This window comes from Micropterus dolomieu, linkage group LG13 (genome assembly GCF_021292245.1).
Source record: "Micropterus dolomieu isolate WLL.071019.BEF.003 ecotype Adirondacks linkage group LG13, ASM2129224v1, whole genome shotgun sequence".
Lineage (NCBI taxonomy): Eukaryota > Metazoa > Chordata > Actinopteri > Centrarchiformes > Centrarchidae > Micropterus > Micropterus dolomieu.
The window spans coordinates 25,385,444-25,406,676 of record NC_060162.1 but is presented as its reverse complement, the minus strand read 5'-3'; the positions used below and the strand labels follow the sequence as shown (position 1 = coordinate 25,406,676).

The following is a 21,233-nucleotide window of genomic DNA, read 5'->3' as shown; positions in this document are numbered from 1 at the left end:
ATGTGTCATTTGTTAAATTATGAATAGAGGAAAAGTGCACAAGCTGCAAGGCAAATTCATGCAGAGTAAAATGCCGTAGGCTTTAGCTAATAATTGGGACTTGTAAGTTATAGCAGTTATAACCCGTCATCTTGGCTCGAGCTGAACTAAGCTTGCCACAGTTTGGCTGAGCGACAGATGTGTGTACTAAATTTCATAGCAGTCCATCTAAAAATGGAGACATTTCACAAGATGAAAGAAAACCTGACCTGCTGGTAGTGCTAAAGGAAAAGTCCGTGGGATCAAAGACACCAGGGTGTATCCACCGAGCGCCATGCACTTCTGTACCAAATGTCATGTCAAGACCTTACTTTGAACAGTACTTGGATATTTCTGTGAAAGCCAAAACCCAATGGTGGAGCTAGATGAAAAGTCACTAGGAATCATCCTCTGGGGACAATGAAAGTCTGCACAAATTTTCATCTCAGTCCATCCAGTACTAGGAAGAAAGTTGTGGACCAACTGGCTGTACATTTCCATCCCTAGAGCCATGCTGCTAGCATTGGTAAACATGATTTCATTAGGATTAATGATGTGGGGACCAGAAACGTGTATCCCAAATATCATAATGCATCAAACAGTTATATTTCACTCAGAAGCATGAAAAGCAACACAATAAGCTCAAAAGTCACATTTAATTCAGTGTGGCTGTTTGGTATTCATGTGTAAACTACCTATAAATGGCCTTCTGGCCCAGGTCAGCCCAGAAGATCATCTGCTGGTTAAAGTCTGCATCCAGAGCCACTGCGTTTCTCTGCTGCTCCACAATCTGAGTGTACTCCTTCCTCTCCAGCCCCAGGCGACGGATGTCACGGCGGTTTGTGAAAATCAGGCAGGGCTCTTTACCTGAGGACAGGAAACGCATACACACAACTCATCTGTACAAGATGTGGCTCACATTGCTCTGTTCCACTTGCTGGAGATGTTCAAACGTTGTAGGCCTGATGAGTCTAACCACTTGTTTAAACATTTAATAAGACCATTGATCAAAGCGTGTGGGCTCCTTTCACCCAGAATCTGTCTGAACAGAACAACCAAATTACTAATTTGTTAGTAGTATATTACCAGACAATAAAAAGGTCCAAATTAGTCAGATTTTTAAAGACAATTATGTTATAAATAAGCGTTTATATAATCTGATGACAAATCATTTGGTGGGGGGAAAAAGCACCATGAAGCTGAAGGATACAGTGATTGTCTTTTTACTACAGAAATACTCAAACAGCATGTGATCACTAGACCAGAGGATGACATCAGATTCTCACTGACAAAGAGTGAGTGTGTTATTGTTCACTTCACTCAGTAACTTACTCACATTTCGATTTTAAAAGCTGGTTTTAAGATTGAAACCATTATAATCTAATTGTCAGGTTAAAAAGTTCAGTGGTTCTCAAACTGTCAGGTAGGTTTCCAGATAAACTGAGCATTTTTCTCCATTACTCAAAATGATTTTGCCTATGCAGATCTGCTTAAAGAAATACTTAATTCACATTTTTACAACCGAGAAATAATTTATGTGTGTTATTTAAATGAGTCATAAATTAGGTCAGAGTGTGCTCTCAGTGAGAGTATCCAAGAAAAGAGGTAGATTCAGAAAGTCTGGTTTGTTCTTTTCAAGAACAGCCTATTTGGAAAAAACCATTGCATGCATTGCCAGAGAGTAAATTAAGTGAATTATAAAGTACGATGACCCATAATTTTCCAGGACTTGTTCATGACTGGAAGGCTGCGTTATACACTCCGACTGCTTTAGTTTCAGACAGGGGAGGTTACTGAACTGGTAACTAATATAGCCCTGTGACCATGCAGTTGAATCAGCACCTCTTTCAGACAGACAGGAGTCTGGTGAGGAGTGGTGCGCTGCAGTGCCTCTGAATTAAAGAAATATAACCATATAATTCTACTCTAGTTTGAGAGTTTTGAGCAGAAGTATAAAAGCCTGAGCTAAAAAAGGAAAACAATTTGGTGTCATAGTTCACCGTGGTGAGTGGCTGTTGTGTTTTAGTCTGTATTTCCAGCTGTTGACTCACCAACAGCCTTGCAGACACCGGTGGTTGGATCCATCTGGTAGCCGTTGTGGCATTCGCACTTGTACCCTCCCTTCAGGTTGATGCAGATCTGACTGCAGATGCCGGGGTTCAGACACTCATTGATGTCTGCACACAGAGGGAAGCCAAGAGACAAGGGAGGAATGAGGAAGAGAAAACAGAGGAAATGCAGCTGTTTAATTAATCAAGTCTGCTGAAAGCTTCAATTTGGGTAGTCAGACTTTGCACACAGCTCTAATACAAACAAAAACGACTGAAAACCTGTCTACACTGTTTTAATGAAATTATAGTTTGCTTTTTTTGAAAACAATTGCTTTTCCAAGACATTCCCTTGATTCCTTTTGCGTACACTGATGCTTGGGATTCACAAAATGATTAAACCCAACCATAATTGCTGTTGATGTTTTGCCAGAACGCTCTTTAGCAAAAAGCTGCTCTCATCAGAATGAAAAGTAAATATACAAATGTTTTCAGGAGTTTAGTGGTTAATTTACTCTTGGGAGTAGATTAAGCGCCTCTGTGCAACCAGTGGGGTTCATTCCAGATGGGATTATGCACATTTCCCAATATCCATAGCCACGTTTCAGGCAAAGATTGGCTCAATAACAAAACTGTCGGATCAGTGCCTGCTGAACATCGAAAAAATAAATAACACAACCAATCACGTTACACACTGAACCCTTCAAAAGGCCAGAAGTGCACAGTAAGAACATGTTCCAGTTGTAAGTCACAACACCAGCATTCAGTATGTCTGACCCAGCCTATTGGATTAGTGGATTAGTGATTTCTAACAAAGACAAAAATACTAACACTTCTTCAGCCTGACAGTCTCTCCAGTCTTAATGTTTTCTTTTTGAACCATGCCGAAAAAAAACAACAAAAACAACTTGCCAAGGACACTCTGATTTAGGATTAATTTTGAGGGCTACAAGAGCCAACGGTTCTGTCTGATCTACTTTTAAAACAATCGGGGTTTATTGCTGCCAGGAAACAAAAGCATGTCAGTGAACAACAATGAGTTGGTGTTTTCTTTCCTGGAAAGCAAACAAAATATATAATGGCATCACAATCTTAAATGTGTGGGAATTTTGCCAGTGTTCAGCTAAACGTACTAAGCTGGCTTCACTAAATCACATGCAATTATCAAAGTCAAAATTATTTCCTATGCATCTGAGCAAACCGTGAAGTATGACTGATGTATGGACATTTTTCTGTATCTGCTGCCAAGTCGGATTTCGGTGCCCACATTTCCCCTTTTCGTTTCTGCAGACTCGTCATAATTGTCAAAACCTGAAGCTGAAGTCTTCATGGGTCTGCTCAGTTCCTACTAACTGAGGCAAGACCAGAGCACCCAATTATATTCAGTTTAATTGGGTATGGTTCCTGTTCTTTTGCTGGCTGAGTCAATAAGTACTCAAACAGAACCAAGTGGACTCTCCATCAGCTCTGAACATGTGGTGCTTCTTCAACAGCAGGGGGATAAATGCTTTTTTTGATGCAAATGGAAAGTGAAATGCGAAGTGAAGAAAAAATTATATGTACTGCTGCTCTTTAACTGACAGAGCATCCTGCTGCTGCCAGTGCTCTCTGGTCCGTCTATGTGGACACTGTTTTGGATTGGGGCTATTCGGACTGGGACTGACCATCCTCAGGTCCATATTCAGTTGTCCCAAAATGATGCCTGAAAACGGCTTCATCCATCGGTCAGGTCGATGATTGATGCTACCTTAAAAACAACGCTACCTAGGAAAATGATGTCGTGTTTTTTACAAAATATTTTTAAAGAAATGATTTGCCAGTGCAAATATTTACAGCAACATAACATGTGATCAGAAATGGTTCTAATGTCAAGGTCACCTACCTCCGCAGGTCTTGTGATCTATGAGCTGAAGTCCAGGAGTGCAGTCACACTCAAAGCCAATCACCATGTCTTTGCAGATGTGAGAGCAGCCGCCGTTGTTCAGGAGACACTCGTTTAGATCTGAAGCACAAGAAGGGAGACGGGGCTTTGTTGTAGCTATACATTTAAAAAAAAAAAAAAAAGTGAAAGCAAGACTCAACTTGTAGATGCCATTTTAAATAGTAACCCTGATCCACTCACTGTCCGTTAAAAGCTATTCAATGCAACAGTGTTTGTTTCACCATGTTAGTAGTCACCAAAAGTGTCAACAACCCACAGAGTGACATGACCACGATATTATTCAGTGTTGTTAAGATAGCACTAGCAACCAGTTTACTCCATTTTGTGTTGATGAAAGTTAGCTTGCTGTTAGCCTCCAAATATCTGAGCTCGCTGAGAATGAGCCCATACACGCTGTGACAGGAAACTCTTTTCGGCCATATAAGTGATCTCATTCGTCATTATAAAAAGCTCATGACCATAAGTAAGACATCTGCCCCTGGTATGCATGTACAACAAAAAAAGTCAGCTTGAATCTGCACTTTGAGGACGGCAAATAATGTAGCTCAGGCACTGAACTCATCAGAATCACTGCAATACATATAGGAGCTGCAATGTTTCTCATAGTGCAATCTGTTAAAATAATGATTCTCTTGCATATTGTTATAACATACATACAGTTTAGTGTTAAACAAGTAAAGACCTTTCACTTTTGACAAGTTGGCAGCGAGTTCTTTGATTTATTGGAAAATTTACAAAGATGTAGTGTTTCACTCTGTACCACATACTAAAAACTTCTACTCAAATTAAAACTGAAAAGAAGTTCCCTTCTCTCAAATTCAACAAATCAGGCAGTGTTGTCGTTCATTATATTGATCATTTATATCATATGCCAATCTCTTTCTGTGACACAATTCAGACTCAAAATGTTTAGTATTCTGGTTTAGTATTGTAGAAAGCATGATCACTTCTGGCAGAGTTCTTTGATCCGTCAAAGAGAATTATTTAGAAGCACTATTCGCTCTCACGCTCAACTGCGGGATGCATTAAAGCTGCATGAGGTAGGATTTACGTAAAAATCCACATGTCATGTAGTTTTACTGGTTTTGCCCAATTTAAAAACGCTCTTCTCTCAGCTGTGGACACTTTCCAGCCCACAGCAAAAGACATCTGAACTTAGTGAAAAGCAATTTGTCTCCTGGAAACTCAAGTTCAAATATTTCTACTTCAAACAGTTTTGTGTCGCTGACATTTAGACCTGCCAGCTGAGCTACAAGACAAACACACTGCGGGCTGGATCACAGCTCAAAGATTATTCATGTTTACACAGATTCTAGTGCAAATATGCAAAATGTAATATAAATATACAAAAAAGAAAAAAACATTCACATTCTGAATTATCTTCGTGTTCTGCCATTCATTTGGGAGGCAACTGAAGTTGTAGATGACAACTTCAAACAACTCTGCAGCCCTTCAGTTATTTCCTCATTTATACTGGCGCGAGTGAATATCCTAATTAATTTACTGTGCTCAGAAAACAGCCACCAGTTGGGATGTCAGGCACAGCGGTACTAAACCTGGCAACAGCACTGTGACTGCAAGACTCCAGGAAGCTGCACAGAGTTTGTGCTTGCCAAAGAATAGTTCCAGCACATAGCAGGAAAAAAGGGGGGGGCTGTGTTATAAATCAACACCAATACGGTATTGCGCTTAGAATATAGCCACAAAACAGCCAACATTAGCGCATTTTCCACATAAACTGAATATAACAATATCTACAAAAACAGCTAAATATAAGTGAATTTTGTCTACTTCAAACAGACTAGACCAATCTCTCTAGAGTCGTCTCCTTGTTCTCATGGACAAATAAGCACTAGCTAGACTTTATTCCCTTTTTACTTACTGCATTCCTTGATTGGTTCGTCGCTCCAGTCGGGACAGTCTCGGGCCTTGTTGCACACTTTGCTCATCTCGATACACTCCCCGCTGCGACACTTGAACTTCTCTGGCCCGTTACACTGAGTCACTGTGGAGACAAATTATTTTACATCATATGGCCGCAATTCTTTTGCTTTTTCCATTTAATACAATATTTTAACGCAAAGACACGAGAGTAGTAGCATCGATAGTCTCTCTCAAAAGGAATTACTTGCCTTTGTTGAAAACAAGTGCATTCCTAAAAATGTCCTTTATGGTTGACAGATTCATTAAAAGCTTCACAACTTTGTAACTTGGGCAAGTGAGACAGCAGACCATCTGCAGGCTTCAGTGTGCGAGAACACAAGATACTGTAGCTAAGAACGACATCATTAAGGTCTCAGCTTGGCCAACATGGATTCAGTTTTGGAGAAATTTCATAAACCGACAGTTGAAGCTCTTCTCAGTTCTTCAAGGTTCTTCTCATCCTTTAGTTTGGTTTTAAAATTCAGCTCTCTGAGGACTTCAGTTTTTAACCGTGACACCAGTCTCTCTTTCAGCAGTCTGACAGACGTATCACTCTGTGTTCTCAAAGCCATGTTTTATGCTACTACAGCAAAGATAAAGAAACTCAAGGCAACAAGATGACGGGAGTATTTTTTTGTTTTGTACATTTATCTTCTAGATGAGCACACAGGCAAAACAACGCATTAGGACAACCCGAGGCGGATTGTGATGTTTTCTTTGCAAAGACACGTCGGGAAAATGCGTAAAGGCAGCTTCTGAACCTCAGGTTGAATCTAAACACAAACCCATACAGCCAAAGAAAACTTCTTCACCTGACAAAGCCCTCACGATAATTAAAAAACAGTCAATTGTAAAGCTGCACACGCAGGAAGCACATACTGTTTTTGCAGCTGACTTCGTCTGATCCGTCGGCACAGTCTCTGAGGCCGTTACACTGTCTGCTGCCCAGGATACAGTTTCCATCATCACATTTGAACTGATCGGGTCCACAGGTGCGCACAGCTGCCAGGGACAGACACACACAAACATTGAGTTACACGTGAAAGCAGTGCTGAAACAATTCATCAATTGATCGACAGAAAATTCAATCAACAGCATTTTTAATATTTGTTATTTGCTTCTCTGGTTTATGTCATTGTAAATTCAATGTCTGGGTTCTGGGAGTTTGTAATTATATTGATGATTGTATCTTTCATACTGCATGGATCCATTTAGAGATAACTGGACACATGGAATACCAAAGACAGATTATCAAGTAATTGATGTCAAATTATTGGTATGAGAGTGGAGCACATTACAGATTTTTCTAAATGTTCTGTTTTATTTCTTCAGCTCAAAGTATTCCAAACATTTCTAAATGAAACCTTTCATATTCCACCTTCAATACAGCCCTGGAAACTTGCTTGTGTCAAACATCACTGGCTCATTCACACATAATTCACATCTTGGCAATCTTAAGTATTATCCCTAAATGGAAGAACATATACTAAAACAAATTATAAAGAACGGTTTAAAAATCACAAATCAGGCCTCTGTGCTAATGAAAAGTATGTGGTCATGCTAAAAGTCCTTGATTTTTAATGTGATGAAGACTGCTGCTCTGTACATACGACAGTTTGCTTCGTCGCTGCCATCCTTGCAGTCGGGGTCTCCATCACACCTCCACTTCTTGTGAATACACTCTCCTGAGCGGCACTGCATCTCACTGGACGAACATTTGGCCGGCGGCGTCGGGTGACGGCCGCAACGAGACGGAGACTCATCTGACTGGTCCTGCAGAGAATGGAGAGACCAGATGTTTCAGACAGAAAGAAGCCTGAAAACTATGATTAAGATCGCTCTTTTCTTTTGATGGGGAAAGACATGCTTTTGGTAATTAAAGATAATATGTAAATGAGAGTGTCAGTGATCCACTGTGTTCTTGCCACCATTCAATTTGTGAAAGCTTTTCCATTTACTCTTCCTTCGCTGTCATCATGTAGCCATTTCCTCGCAGGGAGCCTGCAATTTAACTGAAGACTTTTAAAGACCAGTTAGAATGAAACAACAATTTTAAATGCAGAAAGTGTGCGATGTTTTGATCTGGTATGGCCATCCGACTGAAGAGAAATTTGTGTGACAGAAGATAAACATATATACTGTAAATACACATACCAAGGCTCATTGTTACCAGAACCTCACTAGTTTAGACGTACAGTCATTAATAAGGTGAGTGGCTGATCAACAAGTTCAAGCGTCATGGTTACTGTGCGCATTAGCTTTATGGCTAGCATGAGCCACTTGGCATTATAGCACATTGTCGTAAGCCAGATCGATTTTGAAATATATCAATAAATTTGGTCTGTATTGGATAACTGTGGTAACCACATTTGTAACATGTAATTCATGAATAATTATGTTGTGGGACAGAAAACGGCTGAGTATAATTGTGACATTTTATGATTTACACCTGCTGCAGGTGTAACCATTTATTAGTTATTTAAGAGTTATGTTGCAACTCATCTCCGGGGTGCAAACGCTCTTATTTTAGTAATGCAAATTATAACTAGGTTTAAACTTACACACAGCAGGTGCAACAGGCTGCAGGAAGCAGTTGTGTGGACACCAGTCAAGTGACATGGACTCAAGTCTGACTCGAGTCACAGAAATGATAACTTTTGACTCAACTTGACAAAATCAGGGAGGACTTGCAACTCGACTTTGACGCTAATGGCTCGTGACATCACTTAGACTTGAGCCTTTTGACTCGAGCAGACTTGACACTCCCCATGCCCAAATATAAGTTGATATAAAAGCGCATCAACATTAAATTAATAAATTAATCTCAATTACTTTGGCTACCACCAAGGGTGCAAACTACAGAGGAGCCAGGGACAGCTTCTCCACTTAATATGACAAACTAAAATATTGACAGTATCCTTTTTTGCCATTAATTTATATATCATTATGGGTCTTGCATAAAAACAGGAGAGTCTGGCTTCCTCCAGTCAGAGGGAACAATCACTGGCCGTCCGAAGTGCGATCTCCTGTCCCTGGCTCTCTAAGCACCAGGCCCCACTGCCTCTCCGGTACCTCCAATGGGTTGTGTAGTACGACGGCGCGCTGTGAACAGTTCGTGATCTGGCTGGATGAATGAAGGCATAATCCATGCACAACAGCTGGGGGCTCTCCGCACAACTTTCTAAATTCCTCCATCTCACGGAGAAAAGAAAGGTCATGTGGAAACAGTGTAGAGAGACTGCCGCAGCTGTTGCATCAAGCCTAATTGGAGCAAAATGGCTACATATAGTAATAATAAAATAATGACAAACAGTACCTGATATTTTCACATTCAGCCCCAGCTATAGTACAGTTTGCACACTGCTTCCACCAATTATAAAAACAAGATAAAATGACCAGCGCACCCCTTTCCTTTACAGCTGAGGCTCTCATCCCTCCCTAAAGCCCAAATTCCCTCTCAGCAGCTGTGATGTTTAATTCAGCTCAAGCCAACATGACTGGGGGTTAATAACTGCTATAACTTCATATTTAACAATAGCCGCCAACTTCAGGCTATTAGGCGGGTATAGTTAATGGATGAATGGATTTTTATTCTAAACCAGGTGTGTTCAGTGATTCTTTACCTGTGCTATCGGTGCTTGTAAAATATACACTGTCTGCGTCTTATAACGTCATAGCGATCTATAGTTTTCTCACCGTCACTTTAAGTCATTGCATCTCCTGACAAAACACCACAGTTGCATTTCAGCGTTCTGTAATGTAACTTCGTCAACTCGAATTAAGTGATCCTTGTAGACATTTGGGAAACCGGGCCTCCGACAAGAATGACTTATCAGGGCAAGCCACAAACAGAGCTACACAGTCCACAAACTGGAAGGTCAGTGGTTCGATCCCCGGTCTGCATGTCAAAGTGTCCAGACACTGAAACCCAAATTGTTCCCAGTGGCTGTGCCATCAGCGTAGAAATGTGTATGTATGAAAGTGTCAACACATTTCATTGAGACCATCTATGGACTTTATAATTACTAGATTTGTAATAATTTCAAGACTTTTCCAGGCTTTGCACAGCCAGCCACCTACAGAGAAGAGTGAACATCTTAAAGACATCATCCCCATTTGACAGACAGGTGATCTGGGGGATGTGCAGCACAGACATGACACTGCAGAGAGCTTTTAGGACTCAGATCTCACAGATGATTACCACTTCAATTAGAATTAAAACTGGGCAATCAGACAGAATGGGATCAACAGGAGCAGCAGGATGAGTTTCACACACTTTCATCATCTCAGAAAGTCACTGACTCATGTGGGAGCAGATTAATGGAGTGTGAGAATGTGTGTGTGTGTGTGTGTTTGTGTGTGTGCCTGAAGCTCCATAACTATTTAAACGCTGACGCAGGACTGGCCGGGTGTGAGAGAGCACAGAGAGGGAATAACAATGACCTTCTCATTGAACGCAGAGTTTTAAATATTTGTGGGTGTGAGCGCTTGCATCAGTTTCTTTTTTCCTGCGTGGCCGTCACAGTGATAACCACACAGCCAATTAACAGGTACACCCACTTGCCGACTCAGTGGAACTTGTTCTACCGTGTATGAAAAAACGTGTTAGGAGTGTTAAAGTCTGTGTGAGCGTGCATGTGTGCCAGGTCACCAACCACAGGGTGTTGGGAAAATTGAACTTGCAGAACCGGTGTGTGGGTACGTGCATATGTGTTTGCCCTGGAATATCATACGGGTCAGTTCATTAGTGTGAAACAATACACTGAGAAAATGAGATGCTGCCTGTATAAAAGTATTGTGATAAAAATCCTGACCAGAGAGAGACTGTAAAATTTTATCTACAGACTATGTTGCTATAGCAACTGGCAGCACTGGTAGAAGCAGCAGCAGCACCCAGTAGCTCCTTCCAACTTAACTATCTGTGTTTTTCCGGCTTAACTGCCAAAACACGTATAACCTTAGACAGAAATACAGTCATTGGAAAAGGAAGGCGGGGTTTTTGGATTAAAGAGCACCTGACCCCGATCCACCAGCCAGATCAATTGGACCAGACATTGCAGTGCATGTATGTGTGCGTGGCACTGTAGTATTTCTCTCCTACCTGGCAGTCGACATCGTCGTCGCACACCCAGCTTGCCGGGATGCACGAGCTGCCACACTGGAACTCACTGGGACCGCAGGAGGACGGAGCGCACTCTACCTCGTCGGAGCCGTCGCCACAGTCGTCCTCGCCGTTGCACACAAAGTTCCGGGAGATGCAGCGGCCGCTGGCACACGTGAACTCGTTTGGAGCACAGGTGATGTTACCTGAAGAAATTTAGGAGGAAGGGAAGAGAATGTGAGAAAGGTGTGGGAGGGTTAACAGCTTTGTTGCCAAAAACATGATTTACTTAATCAAGCACAAGGTTAACAAGACATTTTACAACCTAACTTTAAAGGGGGCTTTCACACCTGAAAGTCCACACCAAGGTTCGAACCAAAGTTCATGTTTTGATACATTCGGTTAGTGTTGGTTTTACACTGCAATTCTGCGACCGCACTAAAGGACTTTACATGACACATGCATCCTTTCGTTATCTATGTCTATACTTGACATTAATTGGTTTATTAAAAACAGTTCCGCGTATCAGTGTCTTTGACAAGAATGAATAAAAAAAAAAAAAGGTACATATTTGCCACAGGAAAGGAGGAGAAGACAGAAAGCGATCCTTCTGCACCTCAGTTTCAGGAGAAACCAAAGATGTACGTGGCAGTGTGCTTCTATAGTGGCCGTCTGAAAAGATGATACGTCACGGGAGATGTATAATTGTGTCCTTATTTCAATGCATTTCTCCGTGCATTTCTTTGTTTCCGGTTTACACGTCAACCGCCAAACTTCCTGTAAATAGTCTGAGAGTCCGAACCATCCAAAAAAAAAAAAAAAATGCTTTTACACTAGAAACGAAACTAACAATGGTCACCTGCAATTTTGGTTCGGACCAAACTGAAAAGCCTGAAGGTCTGGACCAAACGAGGTAGGTGTGAAAGCCTGACTGTATTAGCAATTTCAAGAAATAATCGTAAAATCTAGAAGTCAAAGAGTATCTTAACCATATCACAGGTCTTCAAGGATATAAATAAATATTAACTAGGCATAAAATCCAACTCAGCCTGGCATCCAGGTCCTCTGAAACACCTAGAGTAGGCCGTGGATGCATAGAACATGGACAATTGAGATATGCTGCCTGTGGTTCAAATCACATCTTTCAGCTAAAATGTAATTAGTCCCTACATCCCTTCCATGTGAATGTGTGCATGTTTTCTTTCACCTAGTTGTATGTACATAATAGCTAAATGTTTATATTTAGCTTTGTAGTGCCTGTTTTTAGCTGCATTTCTAAATACATTTAGAGCAAGAAAAAAAAAAAAAAAAAAAAAACATGTACACATAGGATTTTGATGTCCACCTACCACAGTTGACCTCGTCCTCTCCATTATCACAGTCCTTCTCTCCGTCACATTTCCAGAAGATGGGGATACACTGAGTGGAGCCCGCTCCGCAACTGAACTCGTTCACACGGCACGTCCTCATGTCTGCATGGGGGAAAAAATTAAATAACAAAACCCCACCAACAATGTTTTGGTTAATTTTGATTCCATTTCCTTTGATTTATACCAGTGTTTTGTGCATTTGAGTAGCTCTGTGTAGAAAACCCAATCACTGGTGCTTTGGGGAAAAGGAAATTTAAATTTGAGACACTACTTATTCTTACCTATACAAGATCAGGTTTGGGATTTTCGGTTTACATGTGATTAAGAAACATACCTTAGGGTTGAAACTGGTGATGCTCATGCAGAAATATACAAAGAAATTTAATGAAGCACCATGTTCAAGTGTTATCATGTATGTTGTCACAGCTGCAGGGGCCCTACATGTTGCCTTGAGTGAATTTCCTGTGTGGTGTCCGAACAATAATGCTGCGATGATGTGTTGAGAAGAAATCCGCTTGACACTGTTCTTGATCATCAAAGTTTTACATCAAGGAGTTCAGCATCAATTACAAGCTCTGCAGCAGCTTGGAGAGTGACCCAGCCCGATGACCACTCTGTCTCTCTGTACATCAAACACAGCTTATATAGGATATGTGTTGGTATCCGCTAAATACCATATAAGGGTCTGAGTCTGCAAACTAAGGCTCCAATCCATATAAGAGCAAAGTTCTATAGGATAAGTGTAGACATCTTGTTGGACACCAGATAAGGGTCTGAGCCTCCATGTAACCACTGACCTCTGCTCTCCCCTTAAAAGGTCACTAATCCTCTATCCAGCTGCTAGAGTGTCATTTTAAACTGTAATGGTCAAATGCACATATGTTATACACCACACCCGCATGACAGCAGGGCCAACAATAAGGACACAGCATAAATGGACTGTGTTGAAATGGTGAACAGCTTTTGGCAGATTAATGGTCATGTTGAGCTACAAGTTACCAGTCATAAGACAGACATTTTACTGTGGTGTCATGGTGAACATAAATATTGTGTCAGGATTATCACTTCTTAATGTCCAGACAGCCAGAAAACAGAGCCGTTACATAATTCAGTCTGTGGGATCATCAGCAGCTGAGGTCTGGAAAAATCTTTATGTAACACTGTTGTGATTTCTTTCAAGTCAATAGGGTAAATATATTTTCTCCTGATATTTAAGCACCGCAAGTTCAACTGAAAAGCAGAGAAAACCACAGTGTTATCTGGTATTATGTTACAAGTGCGGACACTGGATACTATACAAGCAAGGACCAGGTAAAGCAACAGTGAATACGCCAGCGCACGTCATTCAGTACCACACTGACTGAACTTAAACGGAATTGTCGGTGAAAAAAAAATAAAATTCCAAAAGACAAGTTCATTGTCTATTCGGCAACTTTATAAGACGTACTGCAGATGGAGAAAGTCGGCACAGCAGACACATACAGGGAGGGAGAGACAGAAAGAGGTGGGGCAAGCCGATGTGTTTGCAGTACGGACACTGGGGGGGGGCTGAAGGGAAAAACAAGGTGAGCAGATTGAAGTAGTGTGTAAACACTTAAGGTAGAGAATGATGTAGAATTAAAATGGTAAAATTAGAAATAGCCTACTAGAAATAAAAATATACACGCTTCCCCCGCCCAGCTACAGTTACACTGTCATGGGAACACTGCTACTCGTATCCAGAAAATATCAGCTTCAGGACCTGGTTTGCCCCTTATCCCCATGATCTTCCTCTGTGGTGGGAGATAACAAGTAGTGCTGCAGAGAAAAACACACCGTGCTGTGATAAGAGCTGCTCAGTGGAGCAGTAGAAGGTGAATTTAGAAGTGGCTCCTATGGATGTCTGAATTATTGACTACGAGGATGTAGTTTGTTGATAAGCCAGGTGACAATATGGTGCCATATTTCTGAACCCACTTTGGTGCGTTAGGTACCCAGCACAGTTACATTCACAACTCTGTATGACAATTCATATTGTTCTCTCAGCACAAGACTTACCCTGTCTAGTTTATCAAACAGGTAATGATCTATTCTCCATACATGCTCCTTGATGTATCCAAAGTCACATATCGTAGTTTAACTGACTGGCCATCAAATGAAAAGTTTCCATTTGGTTTCAGTACAGATACATTCTACCAGCTTAGCTCATGAAGATGTTTAACCCTTTTCATTTCACAAAAGTATACCTGCCCAGTGCATCAATAAAAAAAACACACAAAACAAAACACCCCACTGTATATAAAGTCAGAGTTTGCCGATTTATGCATGAAATATATCCAAATAATAAGACTTACTATTATAACTTAATATTTGATGCCAAGGACACAGTGCAGTCAGTGTTTTGGTTGACAGTGGATGGTGGATCCACTGTCAACCAAAACACTGACTGCACTGTGTCCTTGGCATCAAATATTAGTGGCCTGGCCCAATCAAAAAATAAATGAAAATCTTCTCAGCTGAATTATTACCTCAGTAAACGCTTTCATAATGAGTTTATGGTCTAAGGAGTTAGCTTCAAGTCTTCAACACAGCATGATGTTCATTTAGTAAATGTTGGACCTAGGGGGAAATAAACCAGAAAGCAGCGCATGCTTTAGGACGGGACCACCTTGTGATTGCCATATCGCTACCATGGCGACCTGTCAATCAGGATAGAGGCAACTTGTATCTGCTACTCTAAATATTTTTATATACAGTCTATGGTATAAAGTTTATTAAATGGCTGTCAGCAGGAGGCAGCATGTCATGTTTGAGTCTGTTAGTATGTTTATTTTATAAATTGTTAACCTTTTTATTTAAAAATAAAAGATTTTAACTGATTACATTTTTACATTTAAGTTTTGGTCAATTTCTCTCAGAATCCCATTGAAGTTGATACTGAAGACAAAGATTTTCAATTGGATGCTACAGTGTTGACCTGTTTCAACTTAAAACCAGGTTGAAACCTAAGCATTAAGGGAGGACTGACATCCTGGTTGTCTTGTTAACAATGACTAAGTAAACAGAAACTACAGCTCACTTCCTTAATTTAATACTGACTCAGGAAAACACAACCACAGTACAAGTCCTTCACACGTAAACTGTCAGAGACACACACACACACACACACTTTAGATTCCATTCCCTGCTGCCAAGTCATGTGTAACAGCTGGTCAAACAGTACAGTGATATAACAGCTACAGTAGCTGGGTTGACCTGCACGTACACCATTCTAGCTATGACTGGAACTTAACACAACCCCCCCCCCCCCCACGACTATAAACTGTAATGCTGTACAAGACCTTCAGTTGACAGACACACTTTTCCAAGTGCCAAGTAGAAACGCGCGCACACAGTACCATTTAATCTACACAAGAACAGCCTCATGTCAGGAAGTTGCCAAGTCTAAAGAGGGAAAGATCAAATGCAAATGGCACAGCTTTCAGTCATTTAAGTTCTTAGCAGGAAACTTCTCTAATGTAGAATTTTTAAAAATGTGGATTAAAAAGGTGTAGAGGACCAATTTAAGCAGATATAACTGTAAAAACTGCAAATGGTAAAGTTATAAAATGTTCTCAGGAGAGACCATAACAAACAAAAAATGCACTTATGTCTATCAGTGTCTTTAATACTACCGCAGGTTTTGGGAAAACTACAAAAGTGCAACCTTCGCAGTCTTGGAGCAACAGTTCAATATAGTAATACAACCCTAACTGGCACCTGAATTTGACTATCATCAATTAATGTCTTGGAATTAGATGAAATACATAATGAAAATCTGAAACACATTGGAAAAGTGGAATTCTGTCTAGGATACCTATCCACAGTGCAGTCTGACATTAGATTGAATGGAATGAGTATACTTAAAATGAAGTTGACTTCATTGAGCAGAGGCTTGTGGATTAAGCTTTCTGTATTTTTCCAAGGTTAAAGTTTATTGTTTGAGCAGCAGATAATAGCACAGCCCAATAATTTAAAGGATATTTGCAGGTGTGAATAGAGTCAATAAGCATTGCTTTCTGTAGTATTGGGAAAAAGATCCAGCGGAATCATACAAAGGATGATCAACTAATCAACAGGCTGAAAAGGTGAAGAAAAAAACAAACAAAAAAAAAAAAAAACACCAACCCCATTCAGATCAAGATGGTGGAAGGCAGGAAAGAGAATAGAGGTTTTCAAGGATCACAAATTCCTCCTCAAGGTCCATTGGCTGGGATATTAAACATTTGAATACAAAGACCATTCTACAAGTGTATTATCCACTCCATGGTCTAGGCTTATCCAGCCGCTTCTTACCCACTTTATTTTATCTTTAAACGCTGGAGAAATTCAGGAAGATCTTGGCAACACCACACAGCCAACGGTGCTCTGAGACTTCAGCTCCTCAAACTGCAGCACTCAGGTTTTGGCAGAGAGCACCACGGATCCCCATCAGAGAGCAGGAGGGATTTGCCTCGACTCTGAAGATGTGGTATGGTTTTCTTTTCTGCCAGAGGTACAGAATTATTGTTGTATTGTTTTCAGGTTTGTGCACTCAACCTGCTGTTGACACTCTAGCAAAAGTCAGAGAGGACTGCTCTGTAAAAACACCGGAGTATAACGTACGCCTGAAACCCCTCTGCCTCCCCCCACCAAATATTACTTCAAACACTGATATGTAGCGTGGATAACTCTCAGGTTCTACTTTATATTCAGTGGCATGCTCAAGAATTGGTTGTATTATTTTTGTATTATGTCCTTTTCTCTCCCCCTAACTGAAAAGTTTGGGTTAGATTGAACACAAAACTCCTGCTGGTGCCTTCCCAAAAATACCACAATGCCGGTCAGCTCTGGGCTTTGTAAAACACTGTTTTATCATTTGTACAATAAAAAGGATCTAAATTAAGACTACATGTTATACTCTAAAAGATTTTAATCACGTAACTGTCCATTACTTCATTGATTTACTTTGAGTTATTGGTTATCCATGGTCCGTATTTAGAGGAGCTTTGTGATCAAGAGCCATTTCTACTTTTCCTATTTGGTATTGTAGAGACCTCTACTGTGTTGCTGACCTATTAGTCTATTTCAAGAGATGGTGTATGTGTATTGTGAGGGTCTAACTTAGATAGTTTTCTATTATTGTGTCCCTGTAGGGCTGCATGGTTTTGAAAACAATCTGACATTGTGATCTCTTTTGTGTTCAGTGTTATTCATGTACAGATATATAACAAGTTTTCCTCATTTGGGTACTTTAAAAGTCTGCCCTCACCTAACAAAACAGTGCACATCAGGTCTGCTTTGCACTTTTGATGGAGCCGTCAAGTCAAATCAGTTGCAAATGATTACAGTATATAGTCCAAAATCACATTCTTGTAGAACACTTCCCATAGCTTATTATCCTTCATTTTTTTACTGAATGCGATAAACATACTTGACCTGATGAACTGTGGTTATGTACTCAGTGTCACTTGTTAAATAAGGTGCGTGTTAAAGGTCTTTGTACTGAAGCCATTTAATATATTTACAACGAGTAGTGACCTTGTGCTGGATGTTCTCTTTAAGTCACACTCCCTACACAGCTTTCTGTATACGTGTGCAGAGATTACTTTTCTTTGATTAGTTTGTACAAAACAGCAGTCATATTTTTGCTGTGAACTCATTTAGGTGATATAGATGTGAGTTTGTTGCGCCATCAGACAGTAAAAACATTTATTGAAATGGGTTTGATAAACAGCTGCCTTCTTTTCTACTGCCAAGATATGGAAAAAGGTGCTAAACGTCTCATCAACCCTCTAGCGAGCCTTTGTGTGTCCTCCATCGATACGGATTACATCCTAGTACACTGCAGTTTTGAAGTTGGGAACAGACCTGAGGTTCAGTGTTTACTCACAGTACCACGGATAAAATAGAGACTTTCCATCTTTAGTTGACTTCCAAAAGATGCTTTAAGCATTCAGGAAAATTTCAGGAAGCACAGTGGTTGAAAACAAGTGGTTGATTAAGTACCTTCTGGTGGTTGATTTCTGTACCTGAGGAGATGCCAAGTCTATTTGTCTTTACAACGGTAGAGTGAAGGCAGTGCAGATGAGAGATTCTCATTAGAAAGCAACTTCAGTATAAACACTTTCAATCATCACTCCTCTACAACGAGCACCTCGGCGAGACCTCACATCACAGTTATACCATTTAAAGAGCAGCAGCTCTCCTTAGTTCCATTTAAACAACAACTTTATTTGACAGGGCTGCTCACAGGGGACTCCACCTCACTGCTTTTAAGATACTTAGAAACAGCAGGAAGTCTCTCCTGTGCACTCTGATTAAAAAAACCAAACCCAAACTCGGCAGCTAGTTGCTAAGCAAACTCGAAGAGTAACCAGCCGTATGGCTTAGACCTTTTCGGCCTCAAGGAAATATTCTTCACAATACATTTTCCTCAGTGGTTAAAGTATTATTCAGAAATTTAAGTATAGTACACCTACAGTACAAATATACTACATTCCAAGTCCTGTACCGAAAACTTCACCTAAGGAAATAAGTATCAATTACAATGACTCATTATGCAGAATCCTCTTTCATACCTTTTTGCACATTTTGCATATTGTTGTATCAGTATTGATGAGTAGCCAGTTGATGAGCTCATTTTAACTACTCCATATACTGCAGGGTCAGAAGATAAACATTTTGGCTGTTACCATTGTAGCTATCCCTTTAAGATCTGTGTACTAGACCATTGAAGGTAATGTTGCAGTTCAGAGCAGGTTTTGCTTCAATTTGGAAATTGCACTTGATTTGTGTGATGTAGTACTGTGATCTGTATTTAACATACATTTAAAACTGAACTTCTGTAATGTGCTTGCGTATATGTACCATCTTCACACAGATCCATTTTATTGGGATAGAAGTAATAGTAACTTCTTTAGAACCATTTTTGTGTGAACTTTAAACATTGCAGTGCTTTGATACTTTTCACTTGTTTTTTTCCCCCCCTTATCTGACACGGGAACCCTTTGATAACAAGGGCGAGCTTAAAATATTCATAGCCACACATTTCACCTTCAGGTGGTGGAGTGTCTTGCTGAATGATAACATCGTGTGGTTTGATTATGTGTCCACATAGAGATAAAGCAGGGCTGGTTTTGAAACCTTCATTTCTGCCGGAATTATTTCTACAGCTGCAACTATGAAAAACTTTAAAGATGGCACCAGTCAGACTTGTTTATTCTTTGATTAGATATTGTGCAATTTAAAAATAAAAAAACAAACCAATTTTGTTGCTGTAGAAGTGTGAATTTTAAAATGACCTTGATGATTTGCTGAAGTGTGGCATTTTAAATAATGAAATAACTGTTGTCTTTTAAAAACACTTCAGCTCTACGCATACGACAACTGAACCTAATGCTCTTCCTCCGATTTACCCTGTACAAGTCATTTTTCTTTATGTTTGACTAAACCAAAGTCAGAGCACAGTGCAGGATAGCTTTAATTATTTAACAAGACATACAGTCTTTACCTGAAGTAGACAGTTTCAAGGTTGAAGTCTAATGACATGGTCAAAGAACTGGTCTGTTGAAAGCACCAATCTAAAGCTAAAGAGATTTCTGACAGTATGCATTTATGTCCTGTCCACTAGTAAAAGTGTAGTAGTAATAAATTTGTAATGCACTTTATATTTGAAACAAATCTCAGTGTGATGACTTCAGTGTAAAGGCTCTTACTGTCTGTTGCATCTTTGTCATCCCCAAGCAGCAGCAGGCAACACCTTTTAATTGCAGCCTAAATAGGTAGGATACACTGTTTTCAGGTCAGTTTGTCCTTGCCGTTTAATGCACAGCCAGAACCTGTGTTCTTCTCTACAGTCAGAGACTGCAGTAATTAAGGCTGCTCACACCGTGTGACCTCCTGAGGGACACGTGTGTACAAGCCATGGTTTCATACTTTATTGTTCTAAATGTTCTGCCTTGTAATCTGCCTTTATGTGCTCTGCAAACTTCTGAATAAACCTCAGAAGGAGTAGCTGACCTGTGTAGAGCAGTGTTCTCTCAGGTGGCAGTTCTAGCAGGAATAATAATCAATCATGCAGGAAGCAACATATTTACTGAACACTAAGACTTGAGCTCTGGGGCTCGCAGTCACTTGAGCTTCGACTGACCATCTACAAAAACTGGGTTACAAAGCCTTTAAACACATACCAATGCAATGTCAATTTCAGAGGTTAATTACTTGGACCATGTTTGAGAGATAAAAGGCACCGTTTTGATTATTTCAAATAATATTGATATTCTATTTTTCTCCTTTTCCATCTGTGCCATACACCACTGTTATGCAAAAACTACTGAAACATCAGTGAGCCAGTGTTGCACTGTGTGACGTGTTCCTATGTTCCTTCATTACCAGTTTATTTTGATTCAATAAAATCCTACAATCCTTGGCTGAAAAGAGTCTAACAACTGCATTTACTGAAGTATAGAATAATGCCAGCCTTCAAAAAAAAAAAAAAAAAAAAAAAAAAAAAAACCTACTACATGAAGTTTGAAAACTGACTTGCAAAGACACTAAAACTTCCTTCAGATACTGCATTGCAATAAATTGTTTTAATTATTTTGTCAATTTTAAACCAATATAAACCATATTTAAGTTAAATATATAGACCTCAAAATGCCCTGAAATTACCTTTTAAGCTAGTGTCAAGTCATATTTTAGCATACTGAAATGAATGACCCTCAACAAGGCAAGACGTCACTAAAGAAGTTTGTCTTGGGAAGCAGTAATTTTTAGTAACCGATTAAAAATGTTACACACCCCCCCCCCCCCCCCCCCCCCCCCCCCCCCCG

General features: G+C 40.2%; 1 protein-coding gene across 2 annotated transcripts in view; it reads right to left on the bottom strand.

The window, feature by feature from the left end:
- The window catches only part of vldlr (very low density lipoprotein receptor), a 59,971-nt gene that overhangs the window by 19,209 nt on the left and 19,529 nt on the right, over nt 1-21,233 (bottom strand). For both annotated transcript variants that reach the window (XM_046066675.1, XM_046066676.1), the window contains exons 4-11: nt 12,382-12,504; nt 11,033-11,238; nt 7,542-7,704; nt 6,811-6,933; nt 5,891-6,013; nt 3,949-4,068; nt 2,070-2,195; nt 714-885 (exon numbers count right to left, since the gene is read on the bottom strand). In XM_046066675.1, coding sequence (XP_045922631.1) covers nt 714-885; nt 2,070-2,195; nt 3,949-4,068; nt 5,891-6,013; nt 6,811-6,933; nt 7,542-7,704; nt 11,033-11,238; nt 12,382-12,504 — 1,156 coding nt within the window. The remainder of the gene's footprint in view (nt 1-713; nt 886-2,069; nt 2,196-3,948; nt 4,069-5,890; nt 6,014-6,810; nt 6,934-7,541; nt 7,705-11,032; nt 11,239-12,381; nt 12,505-21,233) is intronic.